This window comes from Cricetulus griseus, chromosome 4 (genome assembly GCF_003668045.3).
Source record: "Cricetulus griseus strain 17A/GY chromosome 4, alternate assembly CriGri-PICRH-1.0, whole genome shotgun sequence".
Lineage (NCBI taxonomy): Eukaryota > Metazoa > Chordata > Mammalia > Rodentia > Cricetidae > Cricetulus > Cricetulus griseus.
The window spans coordinates 76419764-76446747 of NC_048597.1; the positions used below are offsets into that span (position 1 = coordinate 76419764).

A 26984-nucleotide genomic window follows, 5' to 3' on the forward strand; every position below is an offset into this window, starting at 1 on the left:
CTGGTCAGCGTTCACTCCCAGCGCTGATATTTTTTACATAACCGGAAGTAAAACAGACCCGAAGGCGAGGAAGAGACAAGAGAGGTCCGTAGAGCGTGCACAGTGTCTGCACTGCCCTCTGGCGGCTGGAGGCTGGATAGACAGTCCCCGCGCTTGTCTGAAAATTCCTCTAAACCGGGCGTTGGTGGCTCTCGCCTTTAAATCCCAGCACAGAGGCAGGTGGATCTCTGTGAGTTCGAGGCCAGCCTGGTCTCCAGAGCGAGTGTCAGGATAGGCTCCAAAGCTACACAGAGAAACCCTGTCTCGAAAAACCAAAAAAAAAAAAGAAAAAGAAAAAAAAGAAAGTTCCCCTAGAGGGGCATAAACTGCTCCTGCCTCTTTTAGGAGATGAGGTTGGTCCTAGCTCAAAAAGTAAAAATCCTACTTTTCTATTGATCCATCAATAACATGCTCTGAAGTCAGGGATGCTGAATGCCTCCTGAAATGGCCTCTGGATTTGACTTGCTCTGGATACCTCCCTTGGAGACAAGGGCCCAAAGTCTCCTTCAGGACAGCTGCTGTCAGCTTCCTATCTCTGTGGAAGTCCCAAGACTGAGTGCCTGGGAAGGCTGCCCAGATACTGGGACAAGGACAAAATTTCAGCTCTTTCTTTGGGACCAACATGGTCCTGAGACCGTGTGTGTTGTGTGTGTGTGTATGTGTGTGTGTGTGTGTGTGTGTGTGTGTTTACATATACGTGTGTGTGCCCGTGCGCGTGTGCGTGCCTGTGTGTATGTATGTATATACACACAGATGGATGGATGGAGGGAGGGAGGGAAGGATGGATATTCCAAGGCAGTAGAATTAGGACTGGGAGCCTAAAACTAGGCACCTTACTAAGTTGTCCCCATGATGGCCAGCTTCCTTGGTGCCAACAGGCCCAGAAATGTATAATAAATATTTGTGGGCAAAGTGAAGGATGTAAGCACCCTGGCACTGAGGGAGTTCCAGACAGAGAGCTGGGCTTCAGCCCCAGGAACATACCTCCTGATGCCTCCCAATGCCCACAGTTTGGGGTCTTTTTTACTGTCACCCGAGGGCTGCAATAACAACCAAAGGTCAGGGCCAGCAAGATGGCTCAGTGGGTGAAAGAGTTTGCACAGCAAAGCCTGGTGACCTGAGTTTAATCTCCAGATACATAAAAATGGAAGGAAAGAACCAACTCTACAAAGTTATCCTCTGACCTACACATGTGTGCCATGGCATACGTGCCTGCACAAACATACCATGCACACACATAAACACAATAACAGTAAATAAAATTTAGATTAAAAAAGATGAGCCAGTTCGGTGGCACATGCCTTTAATCCCAGCACTCAGGAAACAGAGGCAGGCAGATCTCTGTAAGTTTGAAGCCTGGTCTACACAGTAAGTTCCAGGACAGCTGGGACCACACAGAGAAGCCCTGACTCAAAACAAAACAAACAATAAAAAATTAAAGGTCTGTTCACTCTACTAGACCCTAGTGGCAATGTGGCCCAGATCAACCTCTGAGTCCTGCTGAGGACTTGCTTGGGGAAGGCTGGACAGAGAGGCCCCAGAACCTAGGTAAGGGTGCTGGGAAGCAACACGGAAAAGACCTGCAGCTGCTGCGGTCTAACTGCCCCAGTGGCAGGAAGCAGCTGTCCCCATCTGCCAGCCTGGGCCTCATACTGCTGGGCCTGACAGTGGACGGTGTCCCCAGGGTTTGTTCTGTGGCTCCCTGCATAGGCCCAGTATTTCCAGCTCAGCACAGCCTGTGTTACTCACAGTCACTCTCTCTCTCTGTGGTACCAGCTTCAATGCCTGAAAAGCCTTCCTTCCCTGTGCTGGAGCTCCTTATCGTGTGCAGTTCCATACGGCATGCCAAGATAGACCCTGGCAGGAGTCCTCATAGCAGGGCCAGAGTACCTAGGAAGCTCTGGCATGTAAAGGGCAGATGTCAGGCCTTCCCTAGCATTCAGGGCCATGAGAAATGGGGACACCTGAGGATGAGGAAAGAATTCACGAAGTCCAGACTTACCTGCCCAACATCTTGTAGAGGGCCTGGACTTCATCCTTTCCGCTGAAAGAGAAGCTAACCTCCTCCATCAGGACCACTGATGATCCCTAACCACACCTACAGTCTCCCCTTCTTTTCTGGACAGCCAGGCCCCTCTCCAAAAACCTTGGGCAAGTTGGTACATCTCTGCCAATGCAAACCCACTCCTTTCCCTGTGACCTCTAATCATCATCAACCAGGAATGAAGTTTTTTTATTTATTTATTTTAGGTTTTGTTTTTGTTTTTTTTTGGTTGTTTTTTTTTTTTTTTTTTTTTTTTTTTTTTTTTTGAGACTGGGTTTCTCTGTGTAACTCTGGCTGTCCTGGAACTCTCTCTGTAAACCAGGCTGGCCTCAAACTCGCAGAGATCTGCCTGCCTCTGCCTCCTGAGTGCTAGGATTAAAGGTATGTTCTACTACATCCAGCTAAAAGAAGACATTTTAAGGAGACTTGTGGCCCTCTTTTTGACTGTCAGACTGTTGAAACAATGGAACCCCAGAAGTTGGAGTTCCCTCAGGACCCTCATGCTAGAAGAAGGAAAAATTTAGAACCTAGTGCTAGCCAGAGGGGGATCTTGTCTCCCAAGAAGTAGATTTCACACAGTTCTGACAAGCTGTCTGGTCACACTGCAGAAGAAACTGGAGCTGTGAAAATGGTGGATCAGTGATGGGCAGGATCTGTGCCGTGTTCAGCACTGCTTAGCTACACATACCCCTGCCCTCTGTTTAAACGTAAACCTCAGTGCTGAGGAGATGGCTCAGCCACTAAAATACCTCCAGGACAAGCCTGAGGACCTGAATTCAGATCCCCAGCACCTGAGTAAAAGCTAGCACAAGAGCTGGGTATGGTGGAGTGCGTTGTTATTCCCAGCACTCAGGAGGCAGAGACAGAGGCAGAGGCAGGCTGATCTCTGAGTTTAAAGCCAGCCTGGTCTACATAGCAAGTGTCAGGCCAACCAGTGAAACAAGATGGAGGGGCTAGAGAAACAGCTCAGTGAATAAAGGTGCTGGTCAATAAGGATGACCTGAGTTTAATCCCAAGACCCACACAGGAGGAGGAGAGAACTGACTCTAGAGAGCTCTCTTCTGGGGCTGAAGAGATGGCTCAGTGGTTAAGAATACTGGCTGTTCTTGCAGAGGACCTGGGTTCAATTCCCAGCACCCACGTGGCAGCTTACAATCATATGTAAAACCAGTTCCAAGGGATCTGACTCCCTCTTCTGACTTCCAGGCAAATACTCACACACATAACATAAAATAAATGAATACAATCAGGCATCCAGTTATTGGCAGCAAATGACATCTGGGGCCAGGGTGGCAGAGCAACGCCATTAACTTAACCAGCAGAGGACCTAGCTTCCAGGAGCTCATGCAAGGTAGTGACAGAGCACAAGATGTCTAGTGTGGAGGGGGGCCACCAGTTACTGGCTGTGTAGTATGATGTAATGTCTTAGGGTTGTTATTGTTGTGACAACACCATGACCAAAGTGCAAGTTAGGAAGGAAAAGGTTTACTCAGCTCACACTTCCATACCTCTGTTCATCACCAAAGGAAGACAGGACAGGAACTCAAGCAGGGCACGACTCAGGGGCAGGAGCTGATGAGGATGTCATGGAGGCGTGTTGCTGACTGGCTTGCTCAACTCACCTTCTTATAAAACCCAGGACCGGGCTGGAGAGATGGCTCAGAGGTTAGGAGCACTGACTGCTCTTCCAGAGGTCCTGAGTTCAATGATCTGGTACCCTCTTCTGGTGAGAAGACATACATGGAAGCAGAATGTTGTATACATAATAAATAAATAAATCTTTAAAGAAAAACAAAAAAAACAGGACCACCATCCCAGGGATGGCACTACCCACCATGGGCTGGGCCCTCCCCCATTGATCACTAATTAAGAAAATGCCTTACAACTGGATCTCATGGAGGCATTTCCTCAAATAAGGCTTCTTCCTCTCTGATGACTAAATTGTGTCAAGTTGACACAAAGCCAGGCAAAAACATGCATGTTTCATCTCTGGCCTCAATTTACTGACCTGTCAATGGATAGACATGAGTGCTGCTGAGAGGTCTGGGGAGAAGCTTCATAGTGGTGAGGCCTGAAATAGTGCCCTGGATGCCCTGGATGTGAGGTTTCTTCCCCAGCCTCTCTGCCCACTAAATTTAGATTCAGCTTCTCTGTCTAGAAAGTCTCATGCTGACTAGGTCTCAGAGTCATAAGCCAGCAACATGTCTGTGTCCCTGAGAGAGCATCTTGGTGCCCATCTGTAGTCCAGGGAAGTGTCCAGGATTTTCTCTGCGGAAGAATGTTCCTAACAGAGGGCTCAATGCAGGGTAATTAAATTCCCTGCTGTAATGTTGCAGCAGCTTCAGGAAGCCAATGACCCAGGCATGGTGGTGCATACCTGTAATCTCGGCACTGAAGGAGCTGAAGAAGGAAGATCTTGAGCGCTGGGCCAACCTAGGCTACATAGCAGGACCTTGTCTCAAAGATCCAAGGGCTGGGATAGAGAGATGGCTCAGTAAAGTACTTGACATGGCCTCAGGGTTCACATTTTTTCCCAAAGTATTTGTTAAATGGTGAATATATTCCCAATTCTTCATGATTTTAAAATTAGAGGAGGCTAGGGAGTGTGGCTCAGTGTTAGAGCACCTGCCTAGAATCCCCCAATGAGGGGCTGGAGTGTGGCTTAGCAGTAGAGCACTTCTGTAAAATATGCAAAATCCTAGGTTCCATCCCTAGGACCAGAGGTGGGGCCAGACAGCAATGGCCCAGCAAGCAGCCTCTGCACTTGATACCTGAGACCTGTTGGGCAGCTAGCCTCCAGCCCTGGGCAAACCCAGGCTGGCGAGTGGAAGCCCAGAGTGGCGGCTCAGGCCAGGGACTGAGACCTGCTTTTCAACAATTGTCTGAAAATAGCCCAGGCAGCTCATGAGGAAATGAATCCTCATCATGGTCACGGGGAGTGACAGTGGAACAGGAAGAGTTATTGATGCTGGTAGCATGCAGGGGAGGCACCTTTAGGCATCCTGACCTCAAGAGACTCCTGTGCATTGATTTGTCAGCCCTGGATCCCAAATACCCAGGGGAAAACAACTAAGAAATCAGGGATGGGGTGTGTGGTCAGTGGTCTCCCCGGGAGCCTCCAGGAATGACAGCTAATGTGTGACAGGTCTTTCTCTCCAGGATGGGTGGGCTGGGAAGGACGGGCCAGGGCTGGGAGACATTTGGTCCTACCTGATCATGTGTTTATCTTAACTCACCCCCTTCAGGCATCAGGCTTTCTTTCTGTTTTGTTTTGTTGTGTTTTTAAGATTTATTTTTGTTTTCTGTATGGGTGTTTGACCTGTCTGTCTATGCACCATATGTACGCCTGGTGCTCTCAAAGACCAGAAGAGGGTATCAGATCTTCTGGAACTGGAGTTATAGCAGTTGTAAGGCCCTATGTAGGTGCTGGGCACCAAACCTGGGTCCTTTATAAAAGCAGCAAGACCTCTTAACTGCTAAGCCATTTCTCTACACCATTCTTTGATTGTCATGTGTATATGTGTATACATGTTCATGTGTGCAGGTATATGTACATATCCTTGTATGTGCATTATGAATGTGAAGGCTGGAGGTCAATTTCAGTGTCATTCCTCTGACTTCATCCACCTTTCAAAAAAGATTTATTTATTCATGTGTTATATGTATATGAGTGCTCTGTCTTCATACACACCAGAAGAAGGAGTCTGATCCCATTACGGATGGTTGTGAGCCACCATGTGGTTGCTGGAAACTGCACTCAGGACTGCTGGAAGAACAGTTAAGTGCTCTTAACCACTGAGCCATCTCTCCAGCCTCATTCACCCTTTTAAAAAGTTTGTTTTGTCAGGTGGTAATGGTGCACACCTTTAATCCCAGCACTTGGGAGGTAGAGGCAGGCAAATCTCTGTGAATTCAAGGCCAGCCTGATCTACAGAGTGAGTTCCAGGACAGTCAGGATTGTTTCACAGAGAAACCCTGTCTCAAAAAACAAAAACAAAAACAAAAACAAAAAAAAAAACAAAAAAAGAAAGAAAAAGAAACAGGAAAAAAGAAAGAAGAAACCAAACTCAGGTCCTCTGCAAGAGCAACACATCCTTAACTGTTGAGCCATCTATCCAGTTCCCATCTTCTTTGTGGAAAACAGGGTCTTTCATTGGGCAGGAACTCATTCATCTAGGCAGGCTGGCCAGTGAACCACAAGGATCTGCCTGTCTCTGCTTCCCCAGTTCTGGGATTACAAGTGCAAGCCACCATGCCTGGGTATTTCTCTCTGTGTGAGTTTAAAACATGGAATTCAGTACCAATAGAACTATTTCTCCAGCCCTCTTTTCTTTTTCTTCTTAAAAAATTATTAATGTGTGTGAGAGAGAAAGAGGGGGTGGGGAGGGAAGGAGAGAGAGGGGGAAGAGAGAGAGAGAGAGAGAGAGAGAGAGAGAGAGAGAGAGAGAGAGAGAGAGAGAGAACACAAGCATGTATGTGTGGAGGTCAGAGGACAGCTTTGAGAGTCAGTTCTCAGTTTCCATCCTGTCCCAGCAGCATCTCCTTGTTGTTTCTGCAGCATTGCAAACCCCAGACTACCAGGCTTGAAGCTTTTGGGTAATGCTCCTGTCGATTGCGTCCCATCTTTTTGTACGAATGCTGGGATTATAAACGCGAACCACAACATCCATCTTTTCATGTGGATTCCAGGGTCATCAGGCTTGTGTGGAAAGTACTTTAACTGGCTGAGCCATCTCACCAGCCACCTCATTTCTCTTTTGAGGTGGGTCTCATTGTGTAACACAGGCTGTCTTCAAATTCATGTCCTGTGATAGCTATTCTTGGTGGTCAACTTGACTACATCTGGAATTACCTAAAACCCAAATGACTGGCCACATCTGTGAGGGATTTCTTTTTTCTTAATTAAATCATTTGAAATGGAAGACCATTTTTTTTTCAGGGAGGGGTTTGATACAGATTTTCTTTCTGTAACCCTGGCTGTCCTGGAACTCAGTCTGTAGACCATGCTACTCTCGAACTCAGAGATCCCCCGCCTCTGCTTCCAGAGTTTGGGGATTAAAGTCATGCACCGCCATTGATCACCTGGGAAGACCCACCTTCTAGAGCAGATCTTTGAGATGGGAAGATCCACCTTTAATATGCTGGCAGCCTACATAAAGGACCTGTAAACAAACATCCCTTCCCCATCTCCTATTATTCTATAAGCTCTGTTCCTCTAGGGAACCCTAACTAATTCAGGTCTCCTTGATGGAATGACAGGCCTGTCCCATCACACTGAGCATAGCCTCTTTCAACTCCTAATAACTCCAAGGCCACGCCGCAAGGACAAACAGAAGTTCAGGTCTCAACATGTGTCTCTGGAAGCTGGAAAGCACCAACTTTTAGACCGTGGAAGGCTGTGTGAGGGATTCCTGCCAAACTGGACCATGCAGAGATCAGCACAGCACTCTGGAAGACAGTCAAGCCAAAGAGTTCAGAGGAGCTTGACTTGAGTCTAGTTAGGGACGGTAGGCATTGGAGGAGCATCTCTGGCATCCCAACGTACAGGAAGCTGAGGCAGGACTCTGTCTCAAGAAAAAGGACTGGGGCTGGAGGCATAGCCCAGTCAGTGGAGTACTAGACTAGTATGCACAGGGCTCTGGGTTCCATTCCCAGCACTGCATAAACCTAGGATAGTGGCACATACCCGTAATCCCAGATCTTGGGAGGTGGAGGCAAGAGGATCAGAAGTTCATGGCTATCCTAGGCTACACAGTGTGTATGAGGTCAGCTATTCGACCTTGGGTATGTGAAGGAAGATCTGGTTGGGAAAATCATCTGCTCACAGTGTCTCCAATCACCCCTAGATGAAATCTACTACACTAGAACTCTCAAGATCTTTGACCCTTTGCAGAGTGATCAGCTCTGGTGGCTTCCTGTGTCACCTAGGTCATGGGAATGTACCTCACTGAGAGGTACCCCACTCCAGATACACTGCTGAGATACCCGGGAGGAGGAGTGTAGTTTCATAATTGTGACCATCTCTGGCCCACCTTCTCTGTGACTCACAAGGGTTGGGCCACATGTGGGTCCTGGTAGGAATGAATTTGGCCACTTTGATCTCAGCCACTGAGAAGGTGGTGGCCCTGAACAAGTGACTTTGCCACTAAGATACTAAAACAGGTCTGGGAATGCAGCTCCAGCAGTAGGGTGCAAGCATGAAGCTCCGGGATCCATCCTAGTACCACATAAGCCAAACACGATGGAATGCTCATACCCATACTTCCAGCTCTCAGAGGTAGAGGCAGGAGGATCAGGAATTCAAGGTCATCCTTAGCTACACAGAAGTTCCAGGCCAGCACTACAATAGACCAAAGTAATGACTGCACCAAAGTCCAAATTGGTAAGCTAATCAGTTTTTCGTGGCATGACTACTAATGGGAATATGGGTGTATGTGTGGGAGGTTACTTATGGAGCAAGGATACTCAAAAGTGGTTGCATCACAGGAAAGTCCACCCCAACCAAGGAGACAACACAGGAAAGCTGCAGCCCTGGAGCTCTCTGAAAGATACACAGGCAGTGGGACAGTCTGAGAATCTGTCCTCTCTGTAGGTCAGCTTGTCACATTACTTCACCCAAAAGTTACTTGTTTCTTTTATAAAACTGGGGAGGGATTTCAAGAGTGTTCCAAGTTTTCACTTTCCTGGACACAGTGGCCTTTTGCTTGCCTCTATGAGTCTCCTGGAGGGAATGGTTTAATGCAAGGAAGCTGCCATACAACAGGTGTAGTGGCTGCCACTCAGGAGGCTGAGCCAGAAGGATTACCTGGAATCACAGGAAAATCGAAAGATTGTCTCTTAAGGCAGAGGCCATGGGCACAGAGATGGGGACAAAGGACAAGGTGCTTTTGAAAACTAAAGTCTGCTCCCCATCTCTCCTATTCAGTACTAAGACCCCCACTTTTGGCAGCCATAGCCAGTCTACTTTCCTTACCCCAGAAGCCATCATGGATACCTCTAGCTGTCCTCCGAGCCCTCAGGGAATGCCGGGGATGGGAGCTTACCACCCCTACCCTCCTGGGAGAGACTGGACTCAGAGAAACACCCCTGAGAGCATAGCTGTGGCTAGACAGTGGGCCGTATCTGCTCACAGTCTCCATTTGTCCATTCTTTGATTCATCCCCCATGAAGATGAAGGGGGCAATTCTGGCTAAACACTACATCCACCATTAGAGCAGGAGGCAGCCGTTGCACTGGCATGAACTTCCATCTGCCATGACAGCCATCTCACAGGCCTAGGCAGTAGACACTGCCCTATCAGCACTGGGGGGGGGGGGTAATGCTTCAGTGCCTAAGGGGATCCATAAAACATCCTGTAGTCTGGCCTTTCCAAGGATCTAGTCTTTCTTTTCAGGGATCTGAGCTCCTGGGAAAGGGGTTTTAGGGTCACCAAAGTCAATAGAACTGTTACCCCTTCCCATTGGGCTGGTGCTAGCCCACTGCTGTCTGTAGCCTTATTGCTTAATGATTTCTGTTGCTAGCCTCAGTTTACCTCCATTTTTCCAGCTTTGCCAGGGCCATCTGAGTTCTTCCATCTCCTGCTCTCTGGAGGAGAGTGGGGTGGGTACTTAATCCTCTCAGCATGTGCAACCTTCCTATGAAGGTGATTTTTTCCTTCCCACAATGCCCAGCCTCACATTGAAGGTGGATTTAACTCCCCAGGATGCCCAGTCTCCCTATGAGAGTGGATTTTCCTCCCCAAAGGAACAGTCTGGGATGAAGGGCGTGTCTTGTTTTAGCTTCAGGCACTGGTGGTTACAGGACCCTTCCCAGGGCAACAAGGGACAAATTACCAGGGTGTAGCCAACATCACCTCTGCCATAAAAGCCATCATAAAAGGGAGCATTTATCTGGGCAAGCCAAGCCATGGCCACCCATCTCCACAGCCACTCAGCAACTGAACCCATGGGAAATGGGTTGGGTGGGGCATCCGATCATAATCCCAGCATTCAGGAGTGGAGATGGGAATCCAGAGTTCCAAGGTCTTGATTCGTAGATCACGGCCCTATTAATTCATCCTACAGGTGTTGGTATTGCAGGTGTGCACCACCACAGCTGGCTGTGACTCTGTGTGTGTGTGTGCTCGAGAATGTTGAGGCCAGAAGGAAAGCTCAGATATTGTGTCTTAGTGGTACCTACCTTGTTTCTTCTGACAGGGTCCCTCATTGGCTTGTCAAGTGAGCCTCAGGGACATGCCTACCTCACTTCTCCAGTGAGGGAATAACAGCACGTGCATACCACCACACTTGTTGTTTTCCCCCAATATTTACTTATTTTTAATGCATATGGTATTTGCCTTCATATATGTCTGTATACTACATGTGTGCCTGGTGCCCTCAAAGGCCAGAAAAGGGTGTGTAATCCCCTGGAACTGGAGTTACCAGCAGTTAAGAGTGGTCATGTGAGTCTTGGAAACTGAAGCCAAGTCTTTTGAAAAAAAAAGAGCAAATGCTCTTATTGAGCCATCTCTCTAGAACCCTATCTTTTTGAGTTTTTTTTTTTTTAACCAAACTCAAGTCCTCATGTTTACAGGGGCCCTACTCCTGTTTTTCTGGATTTCTATTTTTGAAACTGGGTCTCTGGCTGTCCTGGAACTCGCTATATAGATCAGGTTTAGCCTTGAACTCAGAGATTCACCTCTGCCTTCCCAATGCTGGGATTAAAGGTGGGAGTCACCACCATGCCTGTGTTTTCTGGATCTCTTGCTTTGAAGGAACTAAGGAGAATAAGATATCCTAACAAAATCTCCATGAGAATAGATTCATGAAGCCAGATAAATGGTACCAAAACCAGCTGACCTCAGGGAAAGAGTTCCTCAGAGAGGACCAACTGGGATGGGTCCTGCTGTGCATGAGATTGTGGGAGCACTGATGAGGATAAACGGAAGCATCCTACAAATCTTGAGATGGGCCTTGCTGTCACTGCTGTTGTAGGCAGGTCATAGCTGGCAATGACAGACTTGGATGGCTCCTCCTACTGGTCAGTTCTGGAAGAAGTAATTAGGAGCAAGACTAGATTGGACCCATTGTAAGTGATCAAGGTGTCTGCAGCATACTGGGCTACAGCGTGAACTGACCACACAGAAAGCCAAGGGCTTTCAGGTACTTACTTGCCCACATTGTCCCAACATATGTCCAGAGTGTCTCAAGACTCACTCCAAAAAGTCCTGGGAAGGCTCTGTGTGTGGGCTTAAGAGCCTTGGTCATTGTTGCTAGCGCTAGGGGGCACCTCCTGTACACCCGGTTCTCAGTCCTGGGCATCATTTAGGTCTGAAAGAAGGATGTTAAAATGCATTCTGGGCATTGTCTCCCATCCAAGGGCCACAGGACCATCACCCTCCAACTCCATCCTTCCTTTGGGATAGGAAGAGGGAGGATGGCTCCCATCTAAGAACATCTTGGTACATACTTGGTCTAGGACTCAGACTACTGCATTTGGCTGGAGTAAAGGAAGCTTCGTGTGGGACAATGCTCTTGTTCTCCACCGAGGCCTATAGAGAAGAGCCGCATATCAGCACATTCCCACATGGGAGAGAAATGGCTCTCTATCCATTGCTTACAAAAAACAAAACAAAACAACAACAACAAAACAAAAACGAGAAATGATGGTGGGCATGGTGTTGCATGCTTGGGATCCTAGCACTCAGGGGTGGATGCAGGAGGATCAAGAGCTCCAAGCCAATGCCAGTGAGATGGCTCAGTGGGTAAAGGTATCCGCTGCCATGGCTGACGACCTGAGTTCGCTCTCTAGAACCCATACGATAAATAAAGAACTGACTCCCTAAAGTCGCCCTCAGATTTCCACATATTCGAGATAGCATGCGCACACCAGTTCACAAGCATACATATACACATGAAAGTAAGTAAATATTTTAAAGTTTTATAAGCGTCCCAGGCCAGTCTGAGCTGCATACTTAAGACCCTATGCTATCTGTCTCAGACAAGTCAAAAGGTGAGGGTGTAGGTCAGAAGAGGACGCTAGGTACCCCTTCCTTCTTTGTAGGGTGCACTTACCCTACAGACTATGTGGTGTAACTGACCCACGTCCCAGCGCCCAGCTCCCTTTGCCTCCTTCACCTGGAATTGGTATTACGTCCAGAACATGGTCAACGCCCAGCTGGTTTCCATCCCCTATGCCAAGGCCCCCGGGAGGAACCTGCAGTCGCAGCCTCAGGACCACAGTGGGTAGCACAGACGACAGTGGGTGGCATAGAGACACGATGTCTAGGCTGAAAGGCCTGGGAAACGTGGGGCGCAGACACTCCGGGTGAGTGTCACGCTCGCCTATCATCCCCCCACCTTGGGAAGGGCGCACTGACCCCGCACTGGGTGTGCTGGAGATGGACAGCGACACGGGTTCAGCATCGAGACAACAGCACGTGGAAGGATCGAGGTGGAGTCAGTGACTGGGCGGCGATGGGCGTGACCAACAGGGGGCGTGGCCTTAGTGTGAAGAGGTGTGAGCAGCAAGGGGCGGGATCGGATAGGGGGCGTGGCCATCACGGGGGCGGGGCGGGGCGGTGACGCGCTTCGACGCGCGATCCCGGAAGCGGTGTCAGTACTGGGGAGCCGGCGGCGGGCGGCGGGCGGCGGGGACTTGTTGTTCTTTGCCGAGTCGGAGCGTGGAGTCCGGAGCGCGCAGGCGGAGACGGCGACTACGGGGAGAGCGAGAGCAGAAGCGCGCGTGGAGAGTGCGTGTCCACGAGGAGCCGCTGCGCCTGGCCCCGCTCGCGATCTGGGTGAGTGAGGAGCTTTGGGGATTGTGTAGGGGGACCCCAAGTCCGCTCACCTGAAGGCACCGCACCCCTAAGGCTGCGGGGCCCAGCCTGGGCCTCGAGCACGTGCCACCCGGGACCTGGCTTAGGGCCCACGCGGGACCCGCCACGTGCGAGAGAGCGGTTCCCGGGAGCCGTGCGCACCTTGCCACTTCCGTCGGCGTAGGACCCCCCCCCCAGCAGCGATCCCGTAAGGGCCTGGATAACTGGTGTCCCCTTATAATCAGCTGACCGGCCAGCGGTGCCGGATGTGGAAGCTGTGGGTGGGGAGCGAGGCAGGTGACCGTCTTGGCCAGCCTATCGCTTCCGCCACTTTCTTCAGGTGTGGTCAGGGGCCAAGGTCTCTTCCAACTCTGAAGTGTGAGGTCCCCCGGTAGGGTAAGTGGATAGGTGTGTTGAGAGTGTGCGACGAGAAATCGGAGCAAAATCTAGCAGACCACAGGTGGAGAGAGCCTTGTGAGTCTGAGGTTCTTGGATTAGGTCCCTTTACAGTAATTCTGGCATTCTTCCCCCCGGAGATGGCAGCCACTCTAGCCTCCCAGAGCTTGCCCTGTTCACAGGCAGTCGATGTTTGGGAGACCAGGCAGCATGGTGCTCTTGTTTCTCTTGTGAAGTTATGAAGTGCCTTGCTTTTCACACAGCTCTTATAGTCAACACAGATGCGCTTTAATAATTCACCCGCCAACTGACGGACAGGTACTCACCTTTCTCTTGCCCGGTACCCCTAGTCCCAAAAAGCCAGCTTTTGTCACAGCTGGTAGTTAGTTCAGAGCATCCCTTTCTGTGGAATCACTTGGAACAGACCTGGGACCCTGGGTTGGCGCTGCTGAGATCTTACTGTGACAACCACGTTTTGGAAGGCATCTGGTGTCTTGCACGTGGGTACTGTGATGCCTCAAGCTGGCACTTTCAAGCCTGGTGTTTTTAGAGCCAGGGAGCTTTTTGTTGTTGTTGTTTTGTTGTTTTTTGTTGTTGTTGTTTTTTGTTTTTGTATTAATCTAAAGCTGTTATTCTGGGGCCATGTCTGTAATTGGGAGTCTGAGGCAGGAAGATAATGAGTTTGAAGTCAGCGGAGTCTACATGGCTAGTTCAAGACCAGCCTCGGTTACATGGTGAGACTCTGTCACCAAAAAACAAACCAAAACTAAAAGGTCTGGATTTAAGCATGTGGATGGGTCAGGAAAGCTGTAGTTAGGCAGGGCGTATCTACAGCCTGTGTCACCGTGGACAGCCCCAACTGCCAACAAAACCTCCTGGCTCCTCAGATAAATCAACAGGAGAAATGTCATGAGTTTGACCTTGGTAATGGAAATAAGTCCAATGTTATAACTTAAAACCAAACTTCTTGTGATTCAAAACTAAAACATTTATTAGAGCAAAAACCCAAGCCAGGCTTCTCTGGAGTGCATTCCCCTCTTGTTCTTGAACTGAGCTGGGCTTGCAGGGCCGCGTTCCAACTTCAGGGCTGTGTACTTTCCAGGTAGTTTCTAAAAATGGGAGCTGGACAGAGGGTCCCTGGAGGCCATGTTTCCCCGACAGTTGGCTCTTTCTGTGTCCCAGCCCTTTCTCTAGCACCCTCAAGGCTTCTGGTGAGTCTTTCCTGGTCACTCTCTCTCATGGACCCTCAGTTTTCAGTCCTGGACACTGCTGGCCCCAGGGTTTGTTTACTGTCTCTGGCAACTCTTGATCGAAGTCTAGACCAAGAAGTTGTGTCTGTTTCTGCCCTGACTGTTCCGAGTCTAAAGGTTTCTTGGAGTGGACTTTCTGGATCTCTGGTCTTGTCCACACGGGAAATGGAAATCAGGCCAGCTGGGAGAATTCTCTGTGTGGCCGATCTCGGGAGCTATAAACAGTGACTCATTCTCCCGCCCCACCCTCCCTGTCCCCCGCTCCAGGAAGATGCCTGGTCGCTTCGTATTTACTTTTGCTTTTTATAAGTCACACATGCGTTATATTTCCTCTTAACTGCAGTTTCAGGAAACTGAAAGTATTATCTGAAAATCTAGAATTTCACAGAGGTAGACCTGAGTCTTGGTGATCATGCTTCGAGTTGCCTGGTATAGAGCAGGATTCTAAAGCCCACATTGCTTGTTTGATGGCCTGGCCTGAGGTCAGAGGTCATGGTTAGAGACTAGGGCTGTCATGTCTGGTGACACACCTGCCCGCTCTTCCATGGAGCCATCTGGTATGGTAGGGAGAGGGCACACACCCTCTCCTAGGCTTCATTCCCTGTCTGAATCCCTGACTCTGCCTATAAAACAGACCTTTTTTAGTGCCTTGATACCCTGAGGGAGCTGGTGTCAATAACACACGTTCTCTGCTTGACAGGGGCTCATTGTGCAGCAAAGCTACTGAAAGAAAATTCTAGAACGAGCTCTAGGTCTAACTCCCCAAAGAGTGCAGTTAGGAGGGCTTTCTGGAAGAAGTGGAAGTTGAGGTGGCGTGGAGATCCTGTGTTCACCACAGCCCATAACACTCATCAGCCAGAGAAGGAAGCCCAGAGCAGGAAGTTCAGAAGGGAACCCCAAGACATATGCTATCTGTCAGACTAAGTTGGAGGCACCAAGATCAGGAGTTGGGATCTGTTGTGCCAGGGAGAGAAGCTGAACTATGCTTGGAGCTGGGCAGGAAATCTGGGGCTGAGGTTAAGAGCTGGTTCTGTAATCCCAGCACTTGGAAGATGGAGGCAGAAGAAAGTCAATTCCAGGCTAGCCTGGGCTAAATGGACCCTGTCTTAAACAAACTAACAGGTCTGGAAAGATAACTCAGTCAATAAAGTGCTTGCTTGAGCCCATGTAAAGATGTTAGGTGTGGTCACACACACTTATCCCAGTGTTGGGGAAGTAGAGATAGGAAGATCACAGAGGCTTTTTGGCTGGTCGGCTAGCCTAGCCTTAGTGGTTAGTTCCAGGCCACTGAGAGACCCTGTTTCAAAAAATCGAGGTGTGGCTAGTGAGATGGCTCAGGAGGTAAAGGGGCTTGCCATCAAGCCCGATGACCTGAGTTCAATTCCCCAAGACCTACATCGTGTAAGGAAAGAACTGATTACTTCAAATTATCCTCTGGCCTTCACACACACATATACATACAGACACACTCATGAGCACACATGTGCACGCTCTCTTTCTCCCCTGCCCCTTAAACCAGGCTAGCCTCAATCAAACTCCTGGAGATCCACCTGCCTCTGGTACCCAAATTCTAGGATTAAAGGTATACATTACTAAGTCTCAGCAAATAAATGTAATTTTTAAAGGTTTATAAAGCAAAACACAAGGTAAACCATGTGAGGAATGACAGCACACATGTATACCATACACAAATCTGGGCTTAGCTGTTCCCAAGGGACATCCCCAGCGAAACTTGGAGGTTAGAAGGTGGCTGAAGCCCGAGGAACACTCAGCCAGCCAGTCAGGGAGGGGAGGTCTAGGTTAGGGGCAGAGGGAGGGCATCCACATCTGAGGGGACTGTGCCATGCAGCCTTCTTGTCAGCCTGGAAGCTGCTTGAGTCACCTCTGGATGTAGCTGGGATGACACAGCTTCCTGAGATTGCAAATGCAAGGTGACCAGACGTCCTCTAGGCTAGGCAGACAGTTGTGGCTTATGGGAGGGCGGCCAGCCAGAGCTGGGTGGAGGTGCCCAGCCATGCGCTATGGGAGGACAGCACAGTAAAATCTTAGTGGTCTGTAGTGGGAAGAGGCTCATTTGATCGGCTGTGGTGTTCATCAGCATGTGTCCACTGTGTGCTGGTGATGGATGTGTCAGCCCATGTACCCTTGGGGTCCTAGAAAGGGTGCTTGGCTCTGGACACTTGTCAAAGACATCCAAGCAGAGGTGGCCTCATCCTTAGTGGCTTTACATCCTGTGGCTCACAGTTGTTAGAGTGCCCTTGCTGTCTGGGGTTTGAACCTGTTCCCTTGGACAAAATGAGTCTCCTATCCTCCTTATCCACCATGCTCCCTGCTCCCTTTTCCCGTTTTGGGAGACCAGGAACCTGAAGAGCACACATCCTTGTCAGCTGCACTGAGCTGCAGGAGCCAGGGTCAGGAGCTGCAGTTCCTATCACCCTGTGGAATAGAGGGCATCATCCAGAACCCTCAGGCTGGTGTCACAATTACAGCAGAGAGTGAGATGGGTGATCCAGGCTCCACATTATCTTGAAGAATATGGAGACACTTTGAGACTGTGGTACCTTCTTTTCTGATCCACCATGGCCTGGAACAAGGTTCCTGTGGCTCCTGGTCTATTTCTCCTTTGGACCTGGACATGGTCCTTCTTGCTGTGTGCTAGAACTGCTAGGTTGGGATGCAGGGAGGGAGGTTCGAGGCTGTAAATGCCCTCAATAGTGTAGTCAGGGCAGTGCAGGACTATAGACAGCTAATGGGGTGTGTGTGTGTGTGTGTGAAAAGTAGGATGGGAGATGCTATGCCTGGCTCTCTCACTGAGAAGGATAATCTACTGGACTACAGTCTACCTGGACTACCCACTGTCGCTGAGTGCCCAGGCTGGATTCCCATGCTCTGCAATATGCCTCCCTGCTCTTTATGCACAGGGCCTTCCTTCTACTCCAGTCCATCTTGAAATCTCTGCTGGCTGGCTGTATTTATCAGAGGATCAAGAGCAGATATTGGCTCCATGTGTCCTGCTTGGATTGGTGACTTAGAACTGCCACCCAGTCTTGACTCTCACCGTTAAATCTCTTGATGGCCTTTTCAAATTGCAAAAGGCAACAGGAATGAATGGTGGGGTGGTAAGCTACTTCTCTGGGGGTTCCTGTGTCTCAGCCTGTTGTCCTGTGTGGTTTGACTGTGGCCACTGAGTTTAACCCCAAGCTCAGCAAGGCCTTGAGGCTCCCCTGAGAGTTCATGGCTTACAGCAACCATTAAGAGTAGTTTGTTTTTGGCTGGGCGTTGGTGGTGCACACCTTTAATCCCAGCACTCGGGAGGCAGAGGCAGGCGGATCTCTGAGTTCAAGGCCAGCCTGGTCTCCAGATCGAGTGCCAGGATAGGCTCCAAAGCTACACAGAGAAACCCTGGCTCAAAAAAACAAAAAAACAAAAAAACAAAACAAGACAAAAAAGAGTAGTTTGTTTTTGCCTGGTAGTGGTGACACATCTTTAATCCCAGCACTCTGGGAGGCAGAGGCAGGCTGATTTCTGTGTTCAAGGACAGCCTGGTCTACAGAGCAAATTCCAATATAGCCAGGGTTACACAAGGAAACCTTGGGGGGGAAAAAAAAAGTAGTTGATTTGTTTTTGTTTAGAGACAGGGTCTCAAGTGGACCAGTCAGGCCAAGATGACCTTGAACTCCTAGTCATCCCGCCTCTACCTCCCCAGTGCTGTGATGACAGGTGTGACTGCTTTATTTATTATTATCATTATTATTATTGAAACAGGATCTCCCCATATAGTCCAGGCTGGCTTTGAAATTGCAAGGAGCCTTTTTGCCTTTGAGCTCCAAGTGCTGAGTGAGCTGTCACGTGGCTCAATGTTTTGAAATCACATTTGTATTATAAACTTCTGTCACAAATTCAGGGCTCTCTGGTGCTGGGTCAAGCTCAGTGGCACTCCAAGTCCTGGGGTCCATCCCCAGCACCCAGGAAACCTCCAAACAACACATTCTCCTCTGGATCCCTTTACGTTCCTTGATTTTTTTTTTTCCTTAATGGTTCTGTGATGCATAAACTAGGCACACTGTTTGCCACTGAGTTACATACCCAGCCCTCTCCCTGCTTTTTATTTTGAGACAGGGTCTCACTAAGTTGACCAGAGTGACCTTGAACACACTCTCTGTAGCATAGGGTAGCCTTCAACTTGTGATCCTCCTACCTTGGCCTCCCAAGTACTAGGATGATGGGCCTGGCTTAACCTTTGATGGATAGGTTGGGACTGTACCCATGTGTTCCATGTGTTTGGGGTGGGGGCACCTTCTAGCACCATCCTAGCCACATACTGAGTTGCTGAAGATCTCTATTCCCTAGATTGTCCCCCATGGTTGGCAGCAGGCAGAAGGGCACACCTCTGAACCAGGGCCAATGTAGGCCTCACTTTTCACCTGGACAGACTTCTACAGTGTTGGTCATGCCAGATGAAGTACGAGTTTTCTTGACGGGGTCCAAGTGTCCCTGCTGAACAGGGTTCCAGAGGCAGAAGCCTAGCTGGGGCAGGGTAAACATAGCTTAGCATAAGTGTGCCCCCCCCAGGGCTCCTGAGTGGGGGCTTCTCAGCCAGGATCACCTGCCATCTCTGGGGCCCTCTCTCCCCATCTTCTTTTTCTGAGGAAGTGACCTGAGCATTGGGAGGGTTTTCCATGGCCTCCTGGCTTCATGTGCCATCTTTAAGCCAGCTGAGGACTGAAGAAGGGTCCCTGAACTCAGACCCTAGCAGAAGCCCCTGAGTTGGGTGTACATGGAGAGAGCCAGGGAGGGGCCCTTCCTGCTGGCCAGGTGGCCTCCATCCAGTGGTCAGTTGATTCTCATGGTGTCACCTGGGGGCAAGCCCCTGCCCTGTGCACATCCTGGCCACCTGGGTGTCACAGTACCATCATCATGGGAGTGGAAAGATTCCTACCACAGGCTGAGCCCTGGCCGGAGTATCTCGGCACCCGTGGGTCTGGGTTGAGTACCCTTTCTTCCCCAGCACCTTCCTTTTCCGCTGGCAGTGGCCCCTGGGGCTCGTGAGCATGCGGGTGGGAGGGGTGTCCTTGTGTGGGAATGTGAGCCGGCTCTGTAAACAGCCTGTGACTCACCACATAGCTATGTCACTGACGCTGGGGTTGCAAGTTGGAAGAGATGCCCAACCCCTCCTCCCTCTTTACGGAAAACTTTCTCAGGGCTCCTGGGGCTCCTAGGCGCCTGGTTCCTGAGAGTTGCTAATGGAGTGGCAGAAGCCCATGACTTCCCTAGTGCCACTGTAACCCAGCTGGAGCTGGAGGTGATCTGTGGATGCATACTCTGCCGAGTCCCCATGTGGTCTCTTATCTCCAATAGATCACCCGCACCGGCTCCAGTCCTAGCTCAGGTCCCAGATGAGTACTGTGTCAGGATGCATGCTGAGCCTCCTCTAGACTGGCTCTGCCCCTGTCCTACTCTGTCTACTGTCATTGCCTCTGAGCCTGACCAGTGATGTCACCAGGGTGCTGGGTGTCTATTGCCAGAGTCAATACCTTGTCTCTCACTGATGGCTTTCTGGCAGTGAGGGTGATGGGCAACGGAGACAGGACCCCCGTCAGAGGTGGGATCACAGGGTAGAGAGAGGGCGCCTGAGGACCCCCAGGTCTGTGGGGGAGGGGACAGTGGAGATCACACACTGCCTGTCCTCCACACTTTCCTTTGTGTGATTTCCCTGATGTCCATTGTGTTCTATGCCTATCTTTGTCAGGGTTTGACATACAAGAGGTGGGGGTGCCTCCCACCAAAGGCCATCTGCATCCCTCTTGCCCCTTCCCCTGTTGTCACGGAATGAATGGGTTTGTTTACTGCCTGAGAACCTCGTGTTGTCTTTCTGCATAGGCTTGACCCACAAGTCCCGAATGCTTTTGGGCTTCTCTGTTGCCATGGAGACCATGGGGGGTTGGCTACATCCCAAGGTCGCCATGGTAACTATCAGAGGGGAATCATGCTTGGGATGCTTTGGCTGGCTTTTTCATGAATGATGAGGGTGTGTGACACAATGCAGACTGGAGAATGAGAAGGGCGGGCAAGGGGGCTGGCGGGCTGGCGGGCTGGCCACAGGGACAGGTCCTGCTAGACAGCCCAGTGGGTCTGCCAGGTGGCAGCAGTTCTCTGCCTGTGCCTCTGGCTGGATCCTCTGAACCTGCTACCCACCCCAACCATTGGGGCCTTGGGGGTCACTGAGGGGCTGGGGTGGCTGGGAGGAGTGGTGATGTCACAACTGCAGTGTCCTTCATAGCGGTAGGTGTCCCATGGGTTGCTGGAGGGTGGGGCTGGGGAGGAGTGGCAGGTGTTCTGTACCCCATCTGTCTTTGGGGGTGAGTGAGGTTTCAGGAAAGGGCCTTCCTTCTCCTGGTGAGCCATTGGGAGCTCTTGCGAAGGGACACTGTCCCCAGGCCCTCTTTCAGAGCTGAGTACCGGTGCTTATAGAGCTGGCTCTGCGGCTGGCAGGTCCCTCTGGTCTTGAGGATGCAGCACCTGGTATCCCACTGCTGTAAATATCTTGTCTGAATTCAGGGGGGTTGGGAGGGACCCAGAGAAGGAAGCAACAATTGCTCATGACCGGCAATTACTCCACAGTGCTGATGGCTTGAGCATGAGCTAGGATGGGGAATGGGGACAGCAGCCCCCATTGACCTAGGGGGTCTGTCTGCTCTGGGGACTGATGCTGGAGCATGAGGTGTGGTTGGGTCTCATTTTTATCTGCTAGGCAGATACAGACTAGCCAGGATGCCCACTTGCTTAAGGCAGTGGTTCTCAACCTGTGGGTCACGACCCCCCTCTGGGAGTCAAACAGCCTTTTCACAGGGCTTGCCTAAGGCCATCAGAAAACACAGATATTATGATTCACAGCACAGCAGTAGCAAAATTACAGATATGAAGTAGCAATGAAAATAATTTTATGGTTGGGGGTCACTACAACATGAGGAACCGTATTAAAGAGTCGCAGCATTAGGAAGGTTGAGAACCACTGTCCTAAGTCCTTGTGAACTGGGTGGGGGACATGTTACTTTGTAATTGAATTGGGCTTGTTCTGAAACGTGTTGTAGAGTTGCTGGTCAGATATACTAGAACAAGAACATACAAATTTACATGTGCATTCACTTTGTTTTTGAACTAAGTAAGGTTTTATTGTTACTGGTTTGGGTTGTTGAGAGCAGAACGGTTTTCAAGTATTGTTACTCAGAGGCAATGTCCTTAGTCTGCTTAGGTCCTAATCCATGCTGTTTCTGTGTCTTTACAGCTACGATTTCCTGGTGGTTCCGTCCTGGTGACAGGGCCCGGGTTATGACGACTAATCCCAAACCGAACAAGGCATTGAAGGTAAGGCGGGCTGGGCCAGCATGGGCTGTGGCTGGCACTGTCCTGGCATGGCACAGAGAAGACTCATCCTGTCCTGGCAGCCCCACTTTTACAGCACTTCCCCTTGAAAATGAGGTCAGCTTTGTCCTCAGGAATTGGGGAAGGATCCCAGAAGGAGAGTGGGACAGTGGCCTAGAAGAGCCTAGTCTCGATGACCAGGGAGGTAGCTCACAGGTGGAGGGAGTGGTAAAGCAGGTGCTGTGTAGATCCTAGCCACCTGGGGCTGCATCCACAGGCCTTTCCTCTGCCCAAGCTTGTCCCCCCAGGGCCAGGTAGGCCTACTGGTATCCTTAGGTAACCTGGTGTCCCTTCTGCCGGCTCAGGCCCTTACTACTTTCTGGGCCTTCTCAGCCTTTGTCACCAAAGGTGCTTCTGAGTCAGCTTTCTTGCCTCATGGACTCCTGAGCGCTGTGTGCTGGGCTCCCTTGAGTGAGCCCTGACCAGCCAGATTTAGGCTTTGCACTAGTGGATAGATGTCAGGGAAGGGCAAGGCCACTGTATCATTCCTGTCCCTTACCTAGAAATGCTTGGCCAGAGCATCTGAGGGGAAATGTGCCAGTTCCTTGTGTGTCTGCAAAGCAGTTGACCAAGACCTTACTTCCCAAGGCTTGTTGGGTCCTCCCTGTTCAAAGAGGGTTCATAGTAATAGCAGCAAGACTGTTTGTAGCACCCTGCTATGGTCATAGTCTTGGAGTCCCATGCTGTCACCTTGATGTAGAATGGGAACACGGGGCAGGTGAAGTACACTGTTGGACCCGTAGGACCTGTTGGACCAGGTCCCAGCCTTTGGTGACTGTGTGCCAGTCCCATGGACCCTGTGCCCCCCTGTGCTGACTCTTGCTCATATGACTCTTTAGGTTAAGAAGGAGGCGGGCGAGAACGCCCCCGTGCTTAGTGATGATGAGCTGGTGTCCATGTCGGTGCGGGAGCTGAACCAGCACCTTCGGGGGCTCACCAAGGAGGAGGTGACTCGGCTGAAGCAGCGGCGGCGCACTCTCAAGAACCGCGGCTACGCAGCTAGCTGCCGCATCAAGCGCGTGACACAGAAGGAGGAGCTGGAGCGGCAGCGTGTGGAGTTGCAGCAGGAAGTAGAGAAGCTGGCCCGAGAGAACAGCAGCATGCGGCTGGAGCTAGATGCCCTGCGCTCCAAGTATGAGGCCCTGCAGACCTTCGCACGCACCGTGGCCAGAGGGCCTGTCACACCCACCAAGGTGGCCACCACCAGTGTCATCACCATCGTCAAATCTGCTGAGCTCTCCTCCACCTCTGTGCCCTTCTCAGCTGCTTCCTAGTGCCTGCCGGGGCCTGGCAGGGCACGGGCAGTGGCACAGCCCTCACGCCTATCCCGGGCTCCCTGGCACAGATTCCACATGTCCACTTGCCCACTGTGGACCCCGCCGCGGGGCTGGAGGCAAGGATAGCAGGGACAGGCAGATGCAGGATAAAAGGGAGGCTCTCATGAGCCAGTGCCACAAGCAGCCCCCTCTCACATCTCTCCTTCTCCCAGGGGTGTGTTTTTAGTTGCTGACAGGAACCACACGGGCCACCAGGATGAACAACTCCAGGCCCCTGTGGCAGGGAGTGAGGACTCATCTCCCACTTCTCCGGTGCCTGTCTGTCAGCACCATCAGTGCCATCCTCTAAGGGCCTCTAGCTGGGGTGGATACCATACTGTCGCTTTCTGGGCTATGGCCTTCTTGTCCTTATGAAAGGACACTACAACCTGCTTTAGCCTTTAGAGCCAGGTACATGTCCTGGGAAACCGTTCCCAATGTAGCCACCTGCAGGGGCTAGTACATGTGTTCCTGTGTGTACAATAAGACAGGAAGCCACTGGGCTACGTAGCCACACAGGAGCGCCTGTCCAATATGTGTGCTGAGGATTGCACGGATGTCCTGGAATGCCCCTGGGGGGTCTGTTAGCTAAGGAGTCTGCCCATTGTGGTGCAGGACCCCCTTGTCCACAGAGCCAGCAAACAGTGGGGCTCAGGTTCTCCGAGGCTTAGAAGAGAGGAGAGGCTGGAGGGGAGCAGGTAAAGCCTGGGAGATGTTGTAGGATAATGGAAGTGGCAGTTAAGATGTGTCTTGTTGCTAAGTAAAAAACAGGAATGAGGTGAAGGACAGGGTAGAGTCCTGGCCGCCCAGGCCCAGCGGATGTGGAAGAGACCTAAGAGGCATGGTATGGAGGGACAAAGGGTGCATCTGGAGGGCCTTGTGGACACGCCTCTGTGGGTGTCAGTGGGGGCCCAGGGCAGACGATAGGTGCAGATACTCTGCAGCTTTGGTGCCCAATTGATACCTGCCTATTCCTCCTTCATAGGGCTCTGGGTCATTGGCCATCTTGTGCTTTCTTACTGAAGTAATTATGTCCTCCAGACCCTGAGGAGTAGGGTGAGCAGGGAGTCAGGAGCAGGCTAAGCCAAAGCCAGGCACTTAGAAAGCACTGTTGGAACCATAGCCTTGGTAGGTAATCCATATTGGATATCAATAAGGACCATGGGATATTTAAAGAGAGAGAAGATATATATATATATATATAATTATATACACATTTTATCGTACAGATTTTTCATAACAATTTTCTTTCCCAGTTTGATACTGTAGATCTTTTATTAATGCAGAGTAGGTTGGACAGTGGGGCGGGGAACTGGCCGTGGATGGAGGCCCAGGGTGCCAACAGCTTCCCTCAGTCTTTCTGTGGTGGTGCTAGGCATGCTGGCTCACTGGTGAAGCTTGCACCAGCAGGTGTCCCTGGTTGAGTGGTCTCCAGGGTGGGCTACAGTGGTAGGCAGGTGACCACTGGCCTTGAGTTGCTGCCAACTCCTGGCCTGTGGTGGTCTCCTGGGCAAAGACTCCATACTGTTGGCCTTCAGGCTCGATGAGGCTTTCAATGCCACCTGGAGTACCTGTGCAGGATACCTGCCTGGAGCGGGGCTGGGAAGGGAGTGAGCTTGCCCCGTGGCTCTATGTCACTGAAATTTCATTGTCACAATTTAATATATAGATGTTTTTATTTAAGATAAAAATCTTGTTCCTCCGACTTCTCAAAGCAAGCTTTACTTTTTCAAAAGGTGACAGGGACACATACTGACCATGCAGAGGCTTGGTGTCCCCAGCCACCTGCTACTTGGCAGTTTCATTTCAATATTTATTTTTTGTGCTTCCTCCCCCATGTTATAAATTATTGGGAAGAGATCACAGACTGTTGATCCCTTGTCTGTGCCCTGCCTCATGGCCACCACCTAATTTATTGCTGTACATGTCGCTGTGACTGCTTTTGTATCTTTGCAATAAAGAATTTCCTGTTTGAGATGCTTATGGTGTGTGGATGGTAATGCGGTTGGGAACCCTTCATCCCGCCCTACAGCCTGGGCTGACCCTTCCCTGACGAGGCCTAGCTTTCTACTGTGCATAGCTGGATCCTCCCCGGGAGCCTCCTGAGATATAGGGACTTCTACAAGGTGATACCTTCCACCTGCTCTCCTGGCGCCTGCAGCTATATCTGAATGCCCAGGCTACCTTGGCAAGAGGCCTCTGATAGCCAATGCAACTTCTGCTTTATAGTTGGGAACCAAGGTGGACAATACCACCTGCTTGGCGCTTGAGCAGTGGAGGGTGGGGTCTAGGATGACCATGCAGGGTCTAAGTAGGGCACAGAACAATGCTCCAGTTCATTGAAGCTAGCAGAGTGCTCTGAGAAGTCTGACTAGAGCTGGGGATAGCTTAGTTGATTTGGTAAATGCTTGCCTTGTGAGCTTGAGGACTTGGGTTCAATCCCTAGAAACCATACAAAATAGCCAGGTACATATTTATAATCTTAGTGTTAGGGAGACAGAGTGAAGTAGATCTCTGGGTTTCACGGGCCAGCTGGCCTAATCTACTTGGTGGGTTTCAAGACAAACAGTCTAGCTAGGCCAGATTTCTCTACAGCTGACCCCCAGTTGGTAACCTACTCCTGTCCTCTGTGGGCAGACTGTGTATAAAGGGTCCATTCCTGGGCCCTCAGCACAGTGTAGAGCACTTCAGGTTTTACTTGAGCCACCTCACACACAGACCAGAGGTCAGGAAAAGTTCAAAACAGCAGGAGCCCTTCATGGTGGCTCATGCTGTAAATCCCAGTAGTTAGGATGAGGTGGTGGGACCACTCAAGTCCAAGGGTGGGCCTTGGCTACATAGAGTTTGAAGTTAGCCTTGGCTACAGAGTGAGTTCCAGGCCAGCCTAAGCTACAAAGTAAGACCTCATCTCAAGGAGGTGGGGCTAGTGTGATGGCTTTAGTAAGGTGCCTGCTGTGTAAACGTGAGGACCTGAGTTTACATGTGTGTCACATATGTGTAATTCCAGCAATTGTAGGGGTGAAGACAGGAAGATCTTTGGGGCACGCTGGCTAGCAAGCCTAGCCAAATTGATGAAGCTTTACATTTAGTGAGAGACCCTGTCCCAAAAATTAATGTGGAAAATTAAAACTAAAGAAGACATCCAGATTTGACATCTAACCTCCTTATAAATGTATGCACATGTGTACATACATATATACATACATACAAGCATATATGTGCACATGAAATAGCAGAAGGTTGTGCCAGGACAGGCCCAGTTAATGCATGGACCCCATGGGCTGGACTTGCAATTGGTCCTTTTTACCGGTGGTGATAAGACTGAAACCCCCATCTCCCCCTGGGACTCCAACCATTCCGCATCACTCTTTGAGCACCTTGGCCAGGCCAGATCCTGAGTCAGTCTGTAGCAATATTCCACCAGAACCCTGGGTACTATATTATCCCTGGCCCAGCTTTGCTTTGTGTCATACTGGACTGAAGCACGTCTGAAAGCAGGTGGTGGGGTGCGAGGGATGCAAGGCACAGTGATCCCTACTGGCATCATCCCCTATTGGCTCAGTAACCTAGGGCAACTTGTTTAATCTCTGGTTGGCACACCTTCCCCTGTACCAGGGTACAGAGGTTCCTGGTGCATGTGTGGGTGTTTAGTGATGTCAATTTGCCCTTTTTCTAAAGCACTGACCCCAATACTGCCCAAGGCCCAGGTACTTACTTTGTAT

At 50.4% G+C, this 26984-nt stretch overlaps 1 protein-coding gene across 2 annotated transcripts; it reads left to right on the forward strand.

Annotated features, from left to right (window-relative positions):
* Positions 1–12662: 12662 nt before the first annotated feature.
* Mafk (MAF bZIP transcription factor K) lies at positions 12663–25241 on the forward strand. 2 transcript variants are annotated; one of them, XM_027413499.2, is made up of 3 exons: positions 12663–12860; positions 21810–21889; positions 22786–25241. In XM_027413499.2, the coding sequence occupies exons 2-3, from the start codon at positions 21854–21856 to the stop codon at positions 23218–23220; spliced, it is 471 nt and encodes a 156-aa protein (XP_027269300.1). In that variant the 5' UTR covers positions 12663–12860; positions 21810–21853; the 3' UTR covers positions 23221–25241. The 2 variants fall into 2 exon arrangements, with proteins under 2 accessions (XP_027269300.1, XP_027269301.1); XM_027413500.2 differs by lacking the exon at positions 12663–12860 and adding an exon at positions 13143–13274.
* The last annotated feature ends 1743 nt before the right edge of the window (positions 25242–26984 follow it).

Excerpts from the sequence above, each read along its gene's own strand:
- Mafk (XM_027413499.2), top strand. The coding sequence starts at position 21,854 with ATGACGACTAATCCCAAACCGAACAAGGCATTGAAG. Across the intron at positions 21,890-22,785 it reads AACCGAACAAGGCATTGAAG|GTTAAGAAGGAGGCGGGCGA; the intron begins GTAAGGCGGGCT and ends ATGACTCTTTAG.